The following is a 15,686-nucleotide window of genomic DNA, read 5'->3' as shown; positions in this document are numbered from 1 at the left end:
ACACAAAAAGCCCACATCTGTGGGTGGGGTCTTAGGCCTGTGAGGTCCAGGTGCTCACACTGTTATCAGAAAGCTATTTCTTCTGAACTTAGGTGAATTTTCCTCAGATCAAGTGGTTGTCAAACTTGGACTTGCCTCATAATGGTTGAGCCCAGTCCCCTACTATCTGACTCAGTGGATCTAAACACCTAAGCATTTGTTCCCAAGAGTTCTTGGGTGCCTCTGAGGTTGCTGGTGAGGAAACTCACTGTGGGAACCACTTCTCACTCACAAGCAGGCAGGCATTTTATTGGTGGCCAGAGATAGCCCAGGGACTCCAGGCTCCCTTTTTCTCTGCTCTGCAAGCCTGAGGGGTGGGGGGAAGAATGTTCCTTTCCTAATAACCACAGTGTGAGTTCAAGAGCCCTGTGTTTCCTGGCCCAGGCTGCAGCCTCTGTGGACAGGGAGAAATGATCAGACCTCCCCAGTCTGAGAAGCATGCAGAAGGGGTGCTTCTGTGAATGACACCACGGGTGCTGTGAAGGTCCCTGTGTGAGGACAGCAGAAGCAGCTGCATGCTCCTGCCACAGGGGAGCCAGCACACAGGCCATTGTGCTGAAGCAGTTGTGGCTGCAGCCCTGTGCTGACAGAGACAACTTAAGGGAAGCAGGATTTAATTTGGCTTATGGTCTCAGAAGGTTTTTATTCCCTGGTCACTTGGATTGTGTTTCCCGGTCTGTCCTAAGGCAGAACATCATGGTGGCTGGAGTGTGCCAGGTAACAACTTCTTCATGGTAGACAGGAAGCAGAGGAAAACGAATACAGGAAGAGGCCATTGCAAAGTCTAGGCCCCAGGGATGTGTCTCTAAGAATCTACCCCATTCAACTAGGCCCTACCCCTAATGCCATCATATTTCCATCAAGAAATAATCTGTTCATTGGTTAGAACTCTAAAAGTCTAGACTTGCTGGTAAACACTTCACAGACACATAGAGGCGTGTTTCACTAATCTCCCAGACAGTTCTTAAGCTAATCAAGGTGACAATTAAGATTAATCATCATATACTTACACAAGAAAATGCATGTCACTGGTCTATGTGATAAAACTCAGATCACCAGCTGCTCCTGGTATTTTGGTTCTTAGAGCAGTGTATTAATAAGGGTTCTCTAGAGCATTGGTTCTCAACCTGTGGATCACGATGCCTTTGGGGTCACATGACCCTTTCACAGGACTTATATATCAGATAAATTGGATATTTACATTACAATTCATAACAGTAGCAAAATGTAATGGTCTGACTGGGGAATGTCCTGTTGGTCACATTTGTAGAATGATTGGTGGTGCTGCAGCTGGTGGTGCTGTTTTGGGAGGTTCTGGAAACTGGAAGGCAGGACCCAGCTGAAGGAAGTAGGTCTCTGGGGACATGCCTAGACAGGAACCTTGCCATGGCCCTTTCCTCCCTCCCTGCTCCTCACCTGCCATGAGATAGACAGCTTCCTTCTCCCTATCCTGCCACCATGGTACTCTCCCTGCCTTCTGCAGGCCTGGAATCGGCACGGCCGAGGGCAGTGGGTGGAAGCGCCGAGGTCTTCCCTCCTCTTGTTTCCATCAAGTATCCATTTGGTCATGACAGTGAGGGAGCGGACTAGTCCAGCATCTCTCTGCAGTTCTTTAAAAGAAACAGTGGAACTCCCATAGCATGTAGCCCACGCACATTTCACTGTTGCGGGTTTCACTGTGGGTTGCTGGTTTGTGATGAGTACAATGGGTGCTTACTGATCTCACATTTCATCTTTGCCACTGCAGTGGGTTCCTGGGTGACCCTCTAAGACCCTGGAATGGAGTCAGAGGCAGTTTTGCTGTGGTTCTGAATTAGAGCGTGTTGAGGCGCAGCTGGGAGAGAGGCGGGTCACCTTGTGGTAGGTTCTTTGTGATGTGTTGGATTCATGGCTAATCTCCTGGACGACACACCTTTAGTTTTTAGCTAAGAGAAGAAAGCCAAGCACCAGGGAAGCAAAGGGAGTGGAGTTACTGGAAGAGGGATGGTTCTCCATCCAAAAAGAGCAGTTTGGGATAAATTAAAATGTGCAATTTGGCTTTTGCTAGTGGCTCAGATTTACAGAGTAAATAAATCCACTATTCCCTGGACCCAGTATGAGAATAAATTCACCATCGTGTGACATTCAGGCCAGTGTTGGTGCAAGTGAGAGATGAGGGCGTCAAAAAGAGTTAAAAGGTGGTTGCGGTGGGAGGGAGCACACAGAAAGGTGGTGGCCGTCAGCAGTGTGACTTGGAGGACTCCGTATTCTGGGAAGGCAGCAGCAGAACAGCGCGGATGGTAGAACTGCAGAGCCAACTATTCCTAATGGTGACAACTTCATACCCACCTTCTTAGCATAAAACTGCTAGAAGGGCACCAACAGCACCCATGATCGAGCTATGGAAGAGTGTGCCAAAGCCGTCACGCAGACAGAACTGGCCCCTTTCCCAGAAAAGTCAAGTGTTGTGCTGGGTGGTTGAGGCTACTGTGCCCCTTGTCCTGGAGGCCATGCTGTGGACTTCCAGCTGTCTCTGGGCCACTGTTCCAGTGCAGCCCCAGAACTCGGAGTCCAATGTCTACAAACTAGCAGTCAAAAGCCAAGGGTCACCATGCAGCTCTTTGGGCACTGATTTTTGAGGGTTGTGGGCAGGGGAGAGGTGGGTGTAGTTAGGGACTGTCAGTGTTTTGGAGTTTGCTGTCCTGGCCAGCCTCCTGTCAACTGGACATTTTCTGATGCTCTTTGAGCTCTGTACATGGTCCTAGCTGCTTGTGCACAAGACCATCTGGAGGGTCTGCAGCAGGTGTGGGCTTTTCAGCTGCACTTTACTAGTTAGAGATTGTATGCCATTCACAAACACTGAGATTTACAGGGTTTGAGACTGGGTTTTCCCCACCCATTCATTTGACAGAAGTTAGAATGCCAGATACAGACATGCAGCAGTAAACAAGATAGGGATGGCCTCAAAGAGTAACTGAGGCCCATGGGGTCCCTCAGGAACCCAGCTGCAAGCTCCCTAGCCTTCTACCGACCATTTTTAACCTTGCTACCCCATTCCAGCCCCCTAATCATTCTTCAGCATGCCAAGCTCTGCCTTCCTTAGGGCCTTAGCACCTGCCACTCCTTGGTCTGCAGCAGCCTCCTGATGTTGGTAGTCATGGACTTGTTGCCTCCAGCCTCCTCTCAGATGTCCTCTTCCCCCGACTTCATCTTGAGTGATAGATATGTCCGCTTCCATCATGTCTAGCCCTTTCCTCTGTGCCTACTCCATATCTGTCCCAGCCCTGTGACTGTAAGGTCAGTGAAGGCTGTCCCATCTGCTGCCATTCCCTTGCACCCAGAGCAGTGTCTCCCTCAACTAGGAAAGGCCACAGTATGGTGCAGGTCACTCTGCACCCCTCACCAAGCTGGGAGCCCATTCCTGCCTCAGCCACCCTGGAATCAGAGTGAGTTTGTGGTTAGGATCTCCAGCAGAGAAGTCCAACCACTGCCTCCAGCTTCCTCCTTCCTTGTTTCCTGCCTCATGGCCGTTTTAGGAACACAAGCCCTTTTGTACCAAGTGTGGTCCTCACCACCCTCTTACCCACCTGGATTCCCATGACATTAAGGATTCCACATTCCAGCCATATATATGTGTATGTACAGGTACATGTATGTATGTATATGTATATATAGTTTATCTCCGTGAGGAGCACAGTCCCTTGTGGAGAATGCTGACTGGCATTAAGAAGCACACCTATCCCAGGCACATGACTTGGCAGGCATCATCACTGCCCAGTGCCTGCCTCAGTTCCCAGGCATTTGCAGTGACTCTGACTCTGGCTGGTTGAGAGGGGCATTCTCCACCTTGGCTTAGATTCCAGAAGAGCCATCAGCTCTGTTCAGCTAGCACCTAGTTGTGTTATCCAGATTCTTCATTCTATGACAAATGCCTGAAAGGAACATTTGAGAAGCAGAGAGGCTTTTTGTCCACATCTTCAAAGGTTTCAGTTCCTGGTCTCTTGGCTTCATTGCATGGCCCCTTTTTAAGGTGGGACAGCGTGGCAGAAAGGGTGGAGTGGAGCAGAGCTGCTGACCTCATAATAACCAGGAACCAGGCACAGTAGCAGATACATGTAATCCTCTGGGAGGCTAAGGAATGTGACAGGTTCTGGGCCAGCTTGGGTTGTATGGTGAGACCTTGTCTCAACAAACAACTCAAGGTAGGGCTCAAAGATGAGATATACCTTTCAAAGGCTCTCCCTAGCAACCTACTTCTCCACCTTCCTCAGTGGCACTTCCCAAGAGTCCATTCAGATTTTTCATAGAGGGCTGGCAAGATGGCTCAGCAGATGAGGAAGCCTGCTGCCAACACTGACAACCTAAATTTAATCCCCAGGCCCCATATGGTGGAAGGAGAGAACCAAATTGTCCTCTGATCTCTACAGTGTACCCACATGCACACAAACACACACACACACACACACACACACACACACACACACACATACACATACACACACACACATACACACACACACACACACACACACACACACACACACACGTATGCCCACACATACATAAGTCATTCAATCACTATGTAAATAATCAAAATAAAAATGTAAAATAAAATCTGTTAGAATATGTTAATGATCTGACTCCTGGGAATGCCCTCATGAACATCAGAGGTGTGCCTCACTCTCTGGGTGCTTCTCAGTGCAGTCCCAGCCACAGTCAAGGTCAGTAGCACACTGGCTATCCTGGAAACCAGCCCAGGGGAGCTGCATGTCTGGGGACCTGGGAACACAGGGCCACTGAGGAGGGCAGGTGTCATTGTATTCACCATGCAGTAATTGAATAGTATATAGCTGATCTAGGGTGTAATGCATGATGGTCACCTTGGGGTAGTGAGGATTGCCGTCTCAGACATCACCATTTCTGTGGCAGGAACCTTCAAGTTCTCCTCAAGCTCTGGAAATGTCTGGTTAACTGCTGTGGACTGAATCACCCCACTGTGCCATGAAACATTAGAGACAATCCCCAGATCTTACTGTACCTCATCCTCATTACCAGCCTCTTTGTATCTTCTCTGTATTCTCTTGTCCCCTGGCAACCTCTAGGGACCTTTCTACTCAGTTCTGTGTTGCTGTGTGGTTTAGTCTCTGCTAATGAATGAGAATGTGGTATTTCTTGCTGTGCCTGGCTTATGTCACTTAACATAGCACCCTCCAGTCCCATCCATGGTACTACAAATGATAGGAGCCCAACCTCTTTACCACAGAGTACTCCTCCACTGTATGTGTATGGCATATAAAAAAGATTAGCCTGTCACAAACACCTTGGTTGACTTAACTTTCTCCAATTGTACTACAATAAACATGGATATTCAGGTAATTAGTATTCTCTCTCTCTCTCTCTCTCTCTCTCTCTCTCTCTCTCTCTCTCTCACACACACACACACACACACACACACACACACACACACACACACACACACACACACGCAGCCATTCTAACTGAGGTCATAGCTTTTGGTCTGCATTTGCTTAGTGTTTAGGTGTGGTTGAGCGTTTGTTATATACTTGTTAGCCCTTTGACGATTCTTTTTTAAAGTAGATTTTGAATTTTCTTTTTTTTTCTGAGGTTGTCTTTTATTACTTTTAATTCTGTGTGAGTATGTGTACATGAGTTCAGGTGCCCATAGAGGCTCTGGCCTGGAGCTAAAGTTACAGGTGGTTGTGACCCACCTGATACGGTTGCTGGGAATTGAGTGAGGTCCTCTGGATGAGCAGTACGTGCTTTTAATCACTGAGCCATTTCTCCAGCCCTGTTGATTCTTTTAGAAGCATTTATTCAGGTCTTCAGCTACTTGTTTGGTTGTGGGGGTGGTTTTTGTTTAGTTGTGTGAGACCAGGCACCCTAACTCTTTGGCTTAAACAATCCTCCACCTCAGCCTTCTAAACTGTGTGCCTCCACACCTAGTTTATGTCCCATTTTTAAAAAAAATATATTTATTTTTATTGATGTGTGTCTGTCAGTGTCTGCCTGTCTGTCTGTCTGCATGTGTTCCTGTGTCCATAGAGGCCAGAAGAAAGTGTCAGTTCTCTTGGAGCTTGAGTTACAGATGGTTTCAAGGTTACTGGGAACTGAACTCAGATTCTCTGGAAGACTAGCAGTCACTCTTAACCGCTGAATCATCTCTCCAGTCCCAAGTCCCATTTTTCAGCATTTTAATCAGCATTTTACTTATTTTTTTGTATGTGTGTGTATATGCATGTGGGTGCATGATTTTGTGTGTGCGCACATTGCACATGTGTATGCATGCTTGTGGAAGCCAGGGTACAACCTTGGTTGCCATATTATTCCTCATGTCCTGTTTTGAGTCAGGGTCTCTCATTGGCCTTCACTTAGGGTAGGCCAGCTAGCCAGCAAGCCCCAGGCATCCACAAGTCTCTACCTTCCAGCGCTGGGTTTGCAATCTGGTACCACCTGATCATTTTTTTTTACATGGACTCCAGGAATGGAACTTGGGTCCTTGTGCTTTTACATGACAAGAATTTAGCTGATTGAGCCATGAATTTGAAGGATTTTTTTTGTTTGCTTGTTTTTGTTGTTGTTGTTTTGGTTTGGTTTGGTTGTTTGTTTGTTTGGTGATGGGAATGATATTGACTCTGAAGGTTGCTTTGGTCAGTGTGGATGTTTTACCAATAAGAGTTCTTCCAGCCATGAGCATCTAGTGCCACCCTCACGCTCATTCAGATACAGTGTTCTGATGAGAGCATGGCAGGAGAATTAAGTGCTCAGGCAAGAAGCTAATCAGCATCTTCCAGTGTTTGCAAAGGGCAGGAGTGTGGAAGGGCACTTTTCCTCGGCAAGTTTGTACCAGGTCACAGCTGCCCTGGTGTCCATGAGGGGCTGCTTTCTGTCTCCTTTGCCAGTCATCAAAACAGTGACTGGCACAGCCTTTGTTATCTAGAGGGTCTTATAGTGTGTATAGGGTGTGGGGGTTATATACAAACACGGTGCCTTTTATGTGAGAAACTTGAGCATCTTGGGATCTTGGTACCTGTGGTCTTCTGGAATCAATCCCCTATGGATCAGGGAGACTGAGGAATGACTCTCTTTGTTTATTCCTTAAACTATTGGTAATAAGTTATAGATAGCATTCCCCTTTGCACTCAACACTGCAGCTTGGATTTCCTAAGCACAAGCATGTTAGTTTTATAATACCACGGTCCACTCATGAATTTGGGAGTATTTAGCATTAGTATAAAACTGTTATCTAAGCCACAGGCTATATTCAGATTTCTTTCCTTACCACAATAACAGTTTTTCCCCTATTTCTTTGTGTATATGTACATGTGTGCATGCCCATGCAGGTGCATGTGGTGGCCAGAGGTTAACATTGGGTGTCTTCCTCCATACCATCGTGACCTTAGTTTTTGAAGTAGGGTCTCTCACTAAACCTGGAACTCACCATTTCAGCTAGACTGGCAAGCCAGCAAGCCTATTAGAATCATTTTGTTTCCATCCCTAGAATTGGGGTATATCTTACATGACTTTGCCCAGCTTTTTACATGGCTGGGATATGAACTCAGGTGTTCAGGTGTGTGTGTGTGTGTGTGTGTGTGTGTGTGTGTGTGTGTGTGCACGTGAGTGTTTTACTGGTCACCCTGAGGTGACCATTGCAGCTGCTTATTGTGCCTGCCTGGGTACTTTTAATCTGGAACAGTTCTCCAGGCTTTCATCATCCCTCAAGACCTTGACATTTTTAAGGGGGCTGGCCAGTTCTTTTACAGAGTGTCCCTCAGTAAGAGCTATTGAATTTCGAGCTGTTTTATGAAAAGACAAGCTAAAGAACATCTCTGCTTTCTTTCTACAGGACCTGGCAGCCGGAGAGAGAGACCCTTGTCAGCAACTCGAAAAGCACATGCAGCCGAGGATCGAGAGGAAGATGCCTCGGCCGTGCTGAAAGCCATCCAAGTGGAAAATGCAGCTCTGCAGCAGGTGTTCCTCAGCCAAGAGCCTGAGCTAGCCCCCCCTGCACAGCAGGTGTTCCTCAGCCAAGAGCCTGAGCTAGCCCCCCCTGCACAGCAGGTGTTCCTCAGCCAAGAGCCTGAGCTAGCCCCCCCTGCACAGCAGGTGTTCCTCAGCCAAGAGCCTGAGCTAGCCCCCCCTGCACAGCAGGTGTTCCTCAGCCAAGAGCCTGAGCTAGCCCCCCCTGCACAGCAAGTGTTCCTCAGCCAAGAGCCTGAGCTAGCCCCCCCTGCACAGCAGGTGTTCCTCAGCCAAGAGCCTGAGCTAGCCCCCCCTGCACAGCAGGTGTTCCTCAGCCAAGAGCCTGAGCTAGCCCCCCCTGCACAGCAGGTGCGAGCACCTGGGCGGGGGAGGGCTAAGGAGGGACTGGGGCACACAGGCCAGGCAAGGTTGGAGCAGCAGCCCTCCCTGACCACAGACTCTGCGTTTCACCTGTTTATGGACAGCTGCTCTCCATCTGTCCAGGGTCCCACTTCAGCCACCATTTTGCAGCTTCTGGGTTATTTCTGACAGCCAAGCACTGACGTGTGAATCATTGGTCATTTCCCTGCAAATTTGGGATGGCTTAGGCCTATGCTACAGGATGCCAGGCCGATGTGTGGCTGAATAGGCAGTAAGCTGTGGCTCTCCTGAAGCTGGTCCCAGAACATGAGCCACAGGGTCCCTGTTGTTCCCTTGGCCTACTTCCCTCACTCCTGTAACCGCTCAGACATCCAGGAACAACTTGAAGGTCAATGGTGGGGTGGAGCAGAGGCCTTGGAAGCTGAGGCCTTACATACTCCTCAGTATTTGCAGTCTCTGGCTCTGCTGCTGAGACCCTTAGCCTGTCCCACTTGAGGCTCATGGTGACCCCACAATAGGTAGGGTCCTCTGCCTGGATTATAGATGTGGTCAACTGGGGTTACATCTTTGTAAGGTCAGCCTGGCTGCCAGCTCACATTCTTGTCCATGCTGCTCTGTGCTCTCCATCTGGAGGTGGTTCTTCTGGTTGGTGAGCAGAACCTTTGGCATATCTTCCCAGAGGTTGCCTTTTGCCCAGTCTGTCAGGGAAATGTGGAAAGGGCCCTTCTTCTCTGCCTTCCCTGTATGGGAGGAATGCACAGTTATAGCTTCATCCCTACTTACATCATCTGATGTGGTCTTTGCAGGATACCAAGGAACCACTAGCAAAATCATGGCCCAGTCTGCTGAAGGCCAAGGAGGACAGTCCAGAGGTCAGTGTGAGGCTGAGCTCAACCAAGCTGGACATGCATATAACACCCCCACCTCACAAACACACTGCCTTGATGGTCCCCAGCCATTTCCCTTCCACAGTCCCAGGAGCTCCTCTCTGCAACCTGAGCACTGGCCTTCTACCCATTCCACAACTGTGCAAGTTGGAACTTGAGTGGCTTGGCCAAATTTGCAAATTAAAGCTGGAGCCCAGCCAGGCCTGGTGACCCACTTCCTTCTTCCATTTCTGTTTCTCAATGAGATAACACCAAAGTAAATCTTAGTGTTGAGAATAAATAAGTTCTGTCTATCTGTCCAGGCCAGTCAGGCATCTCGTAAAAGATGTGAATTAATAAAGCACCCAGGAAATGCCTTCATCACATTCAGGTGTTCCCAGTGTTCTGGATACAGAGGTGGCCCATACAGTCTACCTATGGCTGTAAGGAGCTTGTAGGTACATCAGTGGAGCCAATAGACATATGGGGACAGAGTGTCCGGGAGCAAGCCATGCTTGCTCTGACAAGTGGAAGGTGAGCTGGCAACAGCTGGAGGTGGCCATGAGCTAGCTACATTAAGGACCAGAAAGAAGCCCAGTGTTGTATGTGGGGTGGGCAACATGCAAAAGGGTGCCAGCATCCCAGAGTCCCCAACTGAGTTTCTTTCTTTCCTAATTGCCTTTGACCTACTAGACAGGACATCTTGGGCACTAGCCAGTCAGCATTTCTGACTGCCTTGGGATCCAGGGTTCCTGAGTAGCCAGCCTGACCTCTGACCCCTGACCCTCACAAGGTTCTAACTACGACAGTCACCTGTAGACAGACATCCCATCCCATTCCATTTTAGATGGTAGAGGAGAAAGAAGGAAACATATCATCTCACGTGAGTGTGTGTGGGGTCCAGTCTCTTAGGAGGAAACTGAGCCCAGGTGAGTTGAGTGATGAGTAGTTAGGTGACAGTTGTTCAGTAGCTCATAGAAGGATTATTTCCCAGAACCTCCCTGGTCAGAATGATCTGAGAATACATATAGGATTCTAAGCTGACCCTCCCCAGGCTGGCGCTGTCATCTCTGTGCCCCCATATCTACGTGGTGGGACCAGGTACCTGAAAAGCCCATGCCTTTGACCACTGTCCTGTGAGGTGTCAGGCTGCAGGCTTCCGTTGGATATCTGTCTAATCAGCTTTTCTGCCCTCAGCTGCTTGCCGTCACTCCAGTGACCACCAATCCTGAGCTGTTCGGGGCAGCAGGGGGAGCCAACAGCAGCAGCCAAGCCATGGACAGAATGGGCCCTTTGGGAAGCAGGTACTCTCCAAGCAGATGCAGAGCCCCCAATCCAGAAGGCCCACAGCAGTGCAGCCTGGAGGGTCTCACCAGCCTTGGGTTTTCTTGTTGCAGTAGTCCTTTTCGCTTAGCTTTGACTACAGTACCTAGCAGAAACAACAAGAGTTTAACGGGTGCACAGTTCCAGAAGTGTCAGTTCGTCGTGGTTGGGAGGTTGTGGCAGGGGAGAGAAGTTCCTGTCATAACAGCCAAGACAGAGACAGTTACAGGAAGGAGCCAGGCAAGATAACAACTCCAAGGACATTCCCCCAGTGACCCCACCTCTCACTTTTCACCACCTTCCAGAATGCCATGATATCAGAAATTCCTCAGTGCGTAAAACTATCTATTGGGTCAGAGCCCTTGTGATCAAATCCTGTCTAGAAACGCCTCAGACAGAAGCCTTGAGGTGTGCCTCTCTCAGTTTCTCAGATGTTTGCAATCCTGTCTAGTGACAATGACAGAGACCTGCTGTCCCGCCATGTTATTCCAGAGTGTCTTGACCAGCACTTTAGAGTTGCACCCTCTCCTCACCCCCAGCCCCAGAGCACAGCACTGAGTACCCTCCCCTCACCCCCCCCAGCCCCAGAGCACAGCACTGAGCACCCTCCCCTCACCCCCCCTAGCCCCAGAGCACAGCACTGAGCACCCTCCCCTCACCCCCCCAGCCCCAGAGCACAGCACTGAGCACCCTCCCCTCACCCCCCCCCTAGCCCCAGAGCACAGCACTGAGCACCCTCCCCTCACCCCCCCCAGCCCCAGAGCACAGCACTGAGCACCCTCCCCTCACCCCCCCCCCAGCCCCAGAGCACAGCACTGAGCACCCTCCCCTCACCCCCCCAGCCCCAGAGCACAGCACTGAGCACCCTCCCCTCACCACCCCCCAGCCCCAGAGCACAGCACTGAGCACCCTCCCCTCACCCCCCAGCACAGCACTGATATGCTTTCTTTCATGCAAGTGGCTCCTGGCTTGTTCATTTTGTTCTGCACCTAAACTGGCTTAATTTACCTCAGGTTTTCGCCGAGCACCCCACATAGCTTAGGAGAGAGCCTGTCCCCAAACTGACTTGTCACAAAGGTGCCTCAAAGCATCATCCCCTGAGACTCCTTTTCTTTGTCGAAGTATGTTCAGTGCAGCATTCTGTCCCTTAGCATGTAGCATAGGCCCTGGAATTGGCAAGTGTTACTAGCAAAGTAGACTCACTTCTGATCTTCAGGGAAATTTGATCCCCAAAGAAACACACCGCCGTAGCCTGCAGTGTCACACATGTCTTGGCACATAGGCATACTCCCGGGGCCATGATGCAGGACTGTGCATGCTGCAGACTGTACAAAGTACCTGGCTGAGGAGCAGGAAGGGACTGCAGTGAAGCCTGAATGTTGGTCACTAAGTGCCGTGACCTGAGGTGTCATCAGGCCAGGAAGTGGGCAAGGCTATTGAAACTATTGCACAGAGTGGGGGGTGCCAGCCAAACCATGTGCCCTCCAAGTCTGAGTCCATCCCCCCAGGGAGCTCCTGTTCGTAGTGTGTTGGAAGACTGGATGGCTCAAGGCACAGCTCTCCATTCCTGCATGTTTGCAGATGGAAGCGGCTCCACTTCACCGCAGCCATAAATCAGAGCTCCCTCGGTTTCCAGCCGCAGGGCGGGTTTGCATCTGACAGCTCTGCAGCAGGCAGCACTAGCCAGAGGCCACCTTCTTCATCACTGGAATCCTCTGCTTTGGGGCTCTGCACATGTGGGGTGCACACCAGCTCTAGCAAAGGGTGGGTCTCTAAGCCTGGGGTTGGCAATTTCTGTAAAGGGCCTGCTGGGAAATCCTGCGGGCTTGGCAGTTGGAGGTTTTGTTATTTGTTGTTGGTTTTAACAATGCTTAAAACACATAAAAGCCACTCTTAGCTTCTGGGTTATATAAAACAGGCCGTGGGCTTGGCAGCTCTTAGTAAGGCTGACTCCTTGCCCTGTCTGTGAGCAAGTTCTTAGTCAGCTGGAGAGGTCAGCTGGCTTCTCTGCCTGGGCTCTGATTTCATTACTAATTGTCCAGCTGTTTACAAAAGGAGAGGAGACCTGTATATGCCCTTGAGCTCTGTGCAAGGTTTAGTCAAGCTTCTCAAGTGGACGCTAAAGGCTCTGCGGTCCCTTTCATGGGCTTGTTCTCTTGTGTGTATTCTTTGTTATTGCCTCTTTGCTAAAACAAAATCCCATTTCAGACAACAGCATAAGTTTCTGGGAGTCCTGCAGACCATGGAAAGTGACACTGCCCATCTCAGCCAGGTGGTTGTGCCAACAGAGAAGCCAGTACTAGACCCAGAGGTGAGAGCCTATACTCATGGAGACAGTCTCTACCAATGTCACCCTGAAAGCTGAGGAGAAGGCCCCTCGGAGCAGTCAGTTCTGGTTGGTGGGGAAGACTGATGACGATCATCTTAACATCTCTCTACCAAGTCATACACACGATGGAGCAATAGAGGCCAAAGAAGAAAGGTGTAGGCCAGAAGTTCCTGGAAAAGAAACAGAAATAGCCCATAAGCCTGCAGGAAAATATCCAGGGTGGCCCACAATTAAGAACTGAAAATTAAGTTTGGTGGGTGTGGTGACAATGTCTGTAATTAGTAGGCTGAGGCAGGAGGATTTTGAGTTAGAGGCCAACCTGGACTATATAACAAACAACCAGAAGGAGAGAAAATACAAAACATAAAATGTTAGGACTGGAGATAAGCTTTGAAGGTGAAGGTGCTTGTTGTCAAGCCTGGCGAACAAGTTTGATGCCAGAACCACACGATAGGAGGAGAGACCTGACTCCTGGAAGTTGAGCTGTCTTGACCTCCACCTGAGCTCCCATGTGTAACCCATACACCCCCACATCCATACAGTAAATAAGTAGATGTAGAAATGTAATCATATAAAGTTAGCTGCAGACACTGGTAGTCATCCCCCAGTGCAGTGTGGTTGTAGTGGCTGGGAGCAAGATAGCAGGTTGTCACATGGAGCCTGTCACCCGAATTCCATGAGCAGCACAGGATGGTGAAGATGTGCCACTCAGTGCCTGGCACAGGACAGGAGGAACCCATAAATACCTGTTTCAAAGTCCATCTTTGAGAAACATCAAAGCTCCTGGCCCACCCCCATCCCCAGCATGGAACAGCTGCCTCTTGAGCTGAGAAGATTCACAATGTGTTGTAACTTGGGCCACATTAGTAAGAACCCATATGGATTAAATTGCTGTAGAGGAGACAGAAAATCCAGGGCAGTGTGACTTGCACAACAAAGAGAAACAAATTATAGGCACTTGGCACTGAAAACACTGGGGTGGCCTGGTGGCCACTACATCCTGCAGCTCACTAAATCTCTCCACTTGGTCTCCATGGAGTCATTTGCACCCCGAGCTTCATCCCAGCACTGGCCCCACCCCTGCCCCTTCTTGGAGTCCCTAACAGCTGCAGAAGCCTCCAGCACTGCCTGTGAGAAAAGCTTGTCTGCACTAGCCTGAGTTTGGTCAACAAATCCCTCCTTCCTAGTGGCCCAGGGGACAGCACACACTGATTGCTTAGGAAAGGGCCAGTCCACTGCACCACGACCTTATGACAGAGGAAGAATAAGTCGTAGGTGGCTAAGCTTGAAGAAACCAAGTGGTCTGTGAGAGGGGCAGTGAGTGCCGGGGACCAGCCTATGTCCAGCTGGGATACTGACACATGATGACACTTCTCACTCCATACTCTAGCCTCTGCATTTGGAATCCCCATTCAGGAATTGTGTGTTTCAGATTGTGTTGGGCAGGAGATCCCCAGTCCTTTGCAGACAGTTTTCCTCCCATCTAGCTCCCTCCCTCCCTCCTAGCAACAAAGTCACTTGGTCCCAGCATGCATCAGGCTCAGGAGCCTGCCAACCCCAGAATCAGGCAGGCCAGTCCTGCAAGCCTGGGACTCAGGCCCAAGGCAGTCAAGGACCTGGCCAGGGCCTACATGCTAGAGAAGGATGAGGGAACTCTGCATTCTTACAGTTCAGCTAATCCAAGCTGGTGCTGTGTTCCTGCCAGGAGCTCCAAGCTGACCTGTCCTCACACCACCCCCACCCCATCTCCATTCCCATTCTCATCGTGTGGCAATCAGCTTGTCCAAACCCATGCTGGGAGCGCTCGCACGTCTCACTGGCTATTAATTAAAAAAATAAGTGGGGAACAGTTGCTGTTCATTTACACGGCTTCCTGCTCACAGAACCGTTGCAGATACTGATGCTAATTAACAGAGGGCACGTGCACACAGGGAAATGCACCATTTCGTGAGTGGCTGATCCGTGGTGACCAGCGCTGCAGTTGGGCCCTGAGGGCCTCTAGGAAGCCATGGCACAGGGTTGCTGTTTATTGATGGCATTCACACACGCTCCTAGACCAGACAGCCTCCCCAGGAAGGAGGGAGGCTTGAAATCAGTGAAGGAGAGCCAGGGAACCAAGCCTATTTCACCCTGATCACACGTGGGTGTGGGGGGAGGGATGGCAGTGGTGGTGGGGGGTGTCTTGCTTAACCTCCAGACTAGGATGGTGGCATCCTGCTCACCCCGCCAGGCTGGGAATGTCAAATGACTGACCAAGACAGGGGGACTTTGGTCCATGCCGTCAGACTACACTCGGTGCATGCGCTGGCAGCTTAAACAGCAGACTGGTCTTTTTCATAGCTGCAAAGACGGCGGTCCAAGGTCAAGGTGCAGCTAGCGGATTTCTCCTTGCCTTGCAAGCGCTGGCTTCCTCACTGGTCATTTTCTCTGTGTGTCCTGGTGTTAGTTCCTGTGGCTCCAGACTTCCTCCTTTTTTAAGGCCTCCAGGCAGATGAGAAAGTGCCCTCCCCAGTGGCCTCATTTGATTTAATCACCTCTTAAAGGCTCTGGCTGCAAATGGTCACATCCTGGGACAATGGGTTTAGGGGACTCCAGCACAGCCCAGGCCACCTGCCGACTTCAGATGTTACAGCATGCTCCTGGGCCATGAACACTGCAGTGGGCGAGAAGTGTGTTCAGTCAGAATCCAGTCTTTTACAATAGCTTTCTTTCATTTGAAGGTCTTCAAGTGTGATATTTAGTAAGTGCTGGGTGTGTATTTGCTGTATATATATATATACAGTTTCTGT

At 49.9% G+C, this 15,686-nt stretch overlaps 1 protein-coding gene across 1 annotated transcript in view; it reads left to right on the top strand.

The window, feature by feature from the left end:
- Positions 1-15,686, top strand: part of Katnip (katanin interacting protein) — a 121,077-nt gene that overhangs the window by 47,674 nt on the left and 57,717 nt on the right. The window contains exons 7-10 of the mRNA XM_059267211.1: positions 7,883-8,007; positions 9,186-9,251; positions 10,443-10,549; positions 12,777-12,879. Coding sequence (XP_059123194.1) covers positions 7,883-8,007; positions 9,186-9,251; positions 10,443-10,549; positions 12,777-12,879 — 401 coding nt within the window. The remainder of the gene's footprint in view (positions 1-7,882; positions 8,008-9,185; positions 9,252-10,442; positions 10,550-12,776; positions 12,880-15,686) is intronic.

This window comes from Peromyscus eremicus, chromosome 1 (genome assembly GCF_949786415.1).
Source record: "Peromyscus eremicus chromosome 1, PerEre_H2_v1, whole genome shotgun sequence".
NCBI lineage: Eukaryota > Metazoa > Chordata > Mammalia > Rodentia > Cricetidae > Peromyscus > Peromyscus eremicus.
The sequence above is the reverse complement of the archived record's forward strand: the minus strand, read 5'-3'. Positions and strand labels throughout refer to the sequence as shown.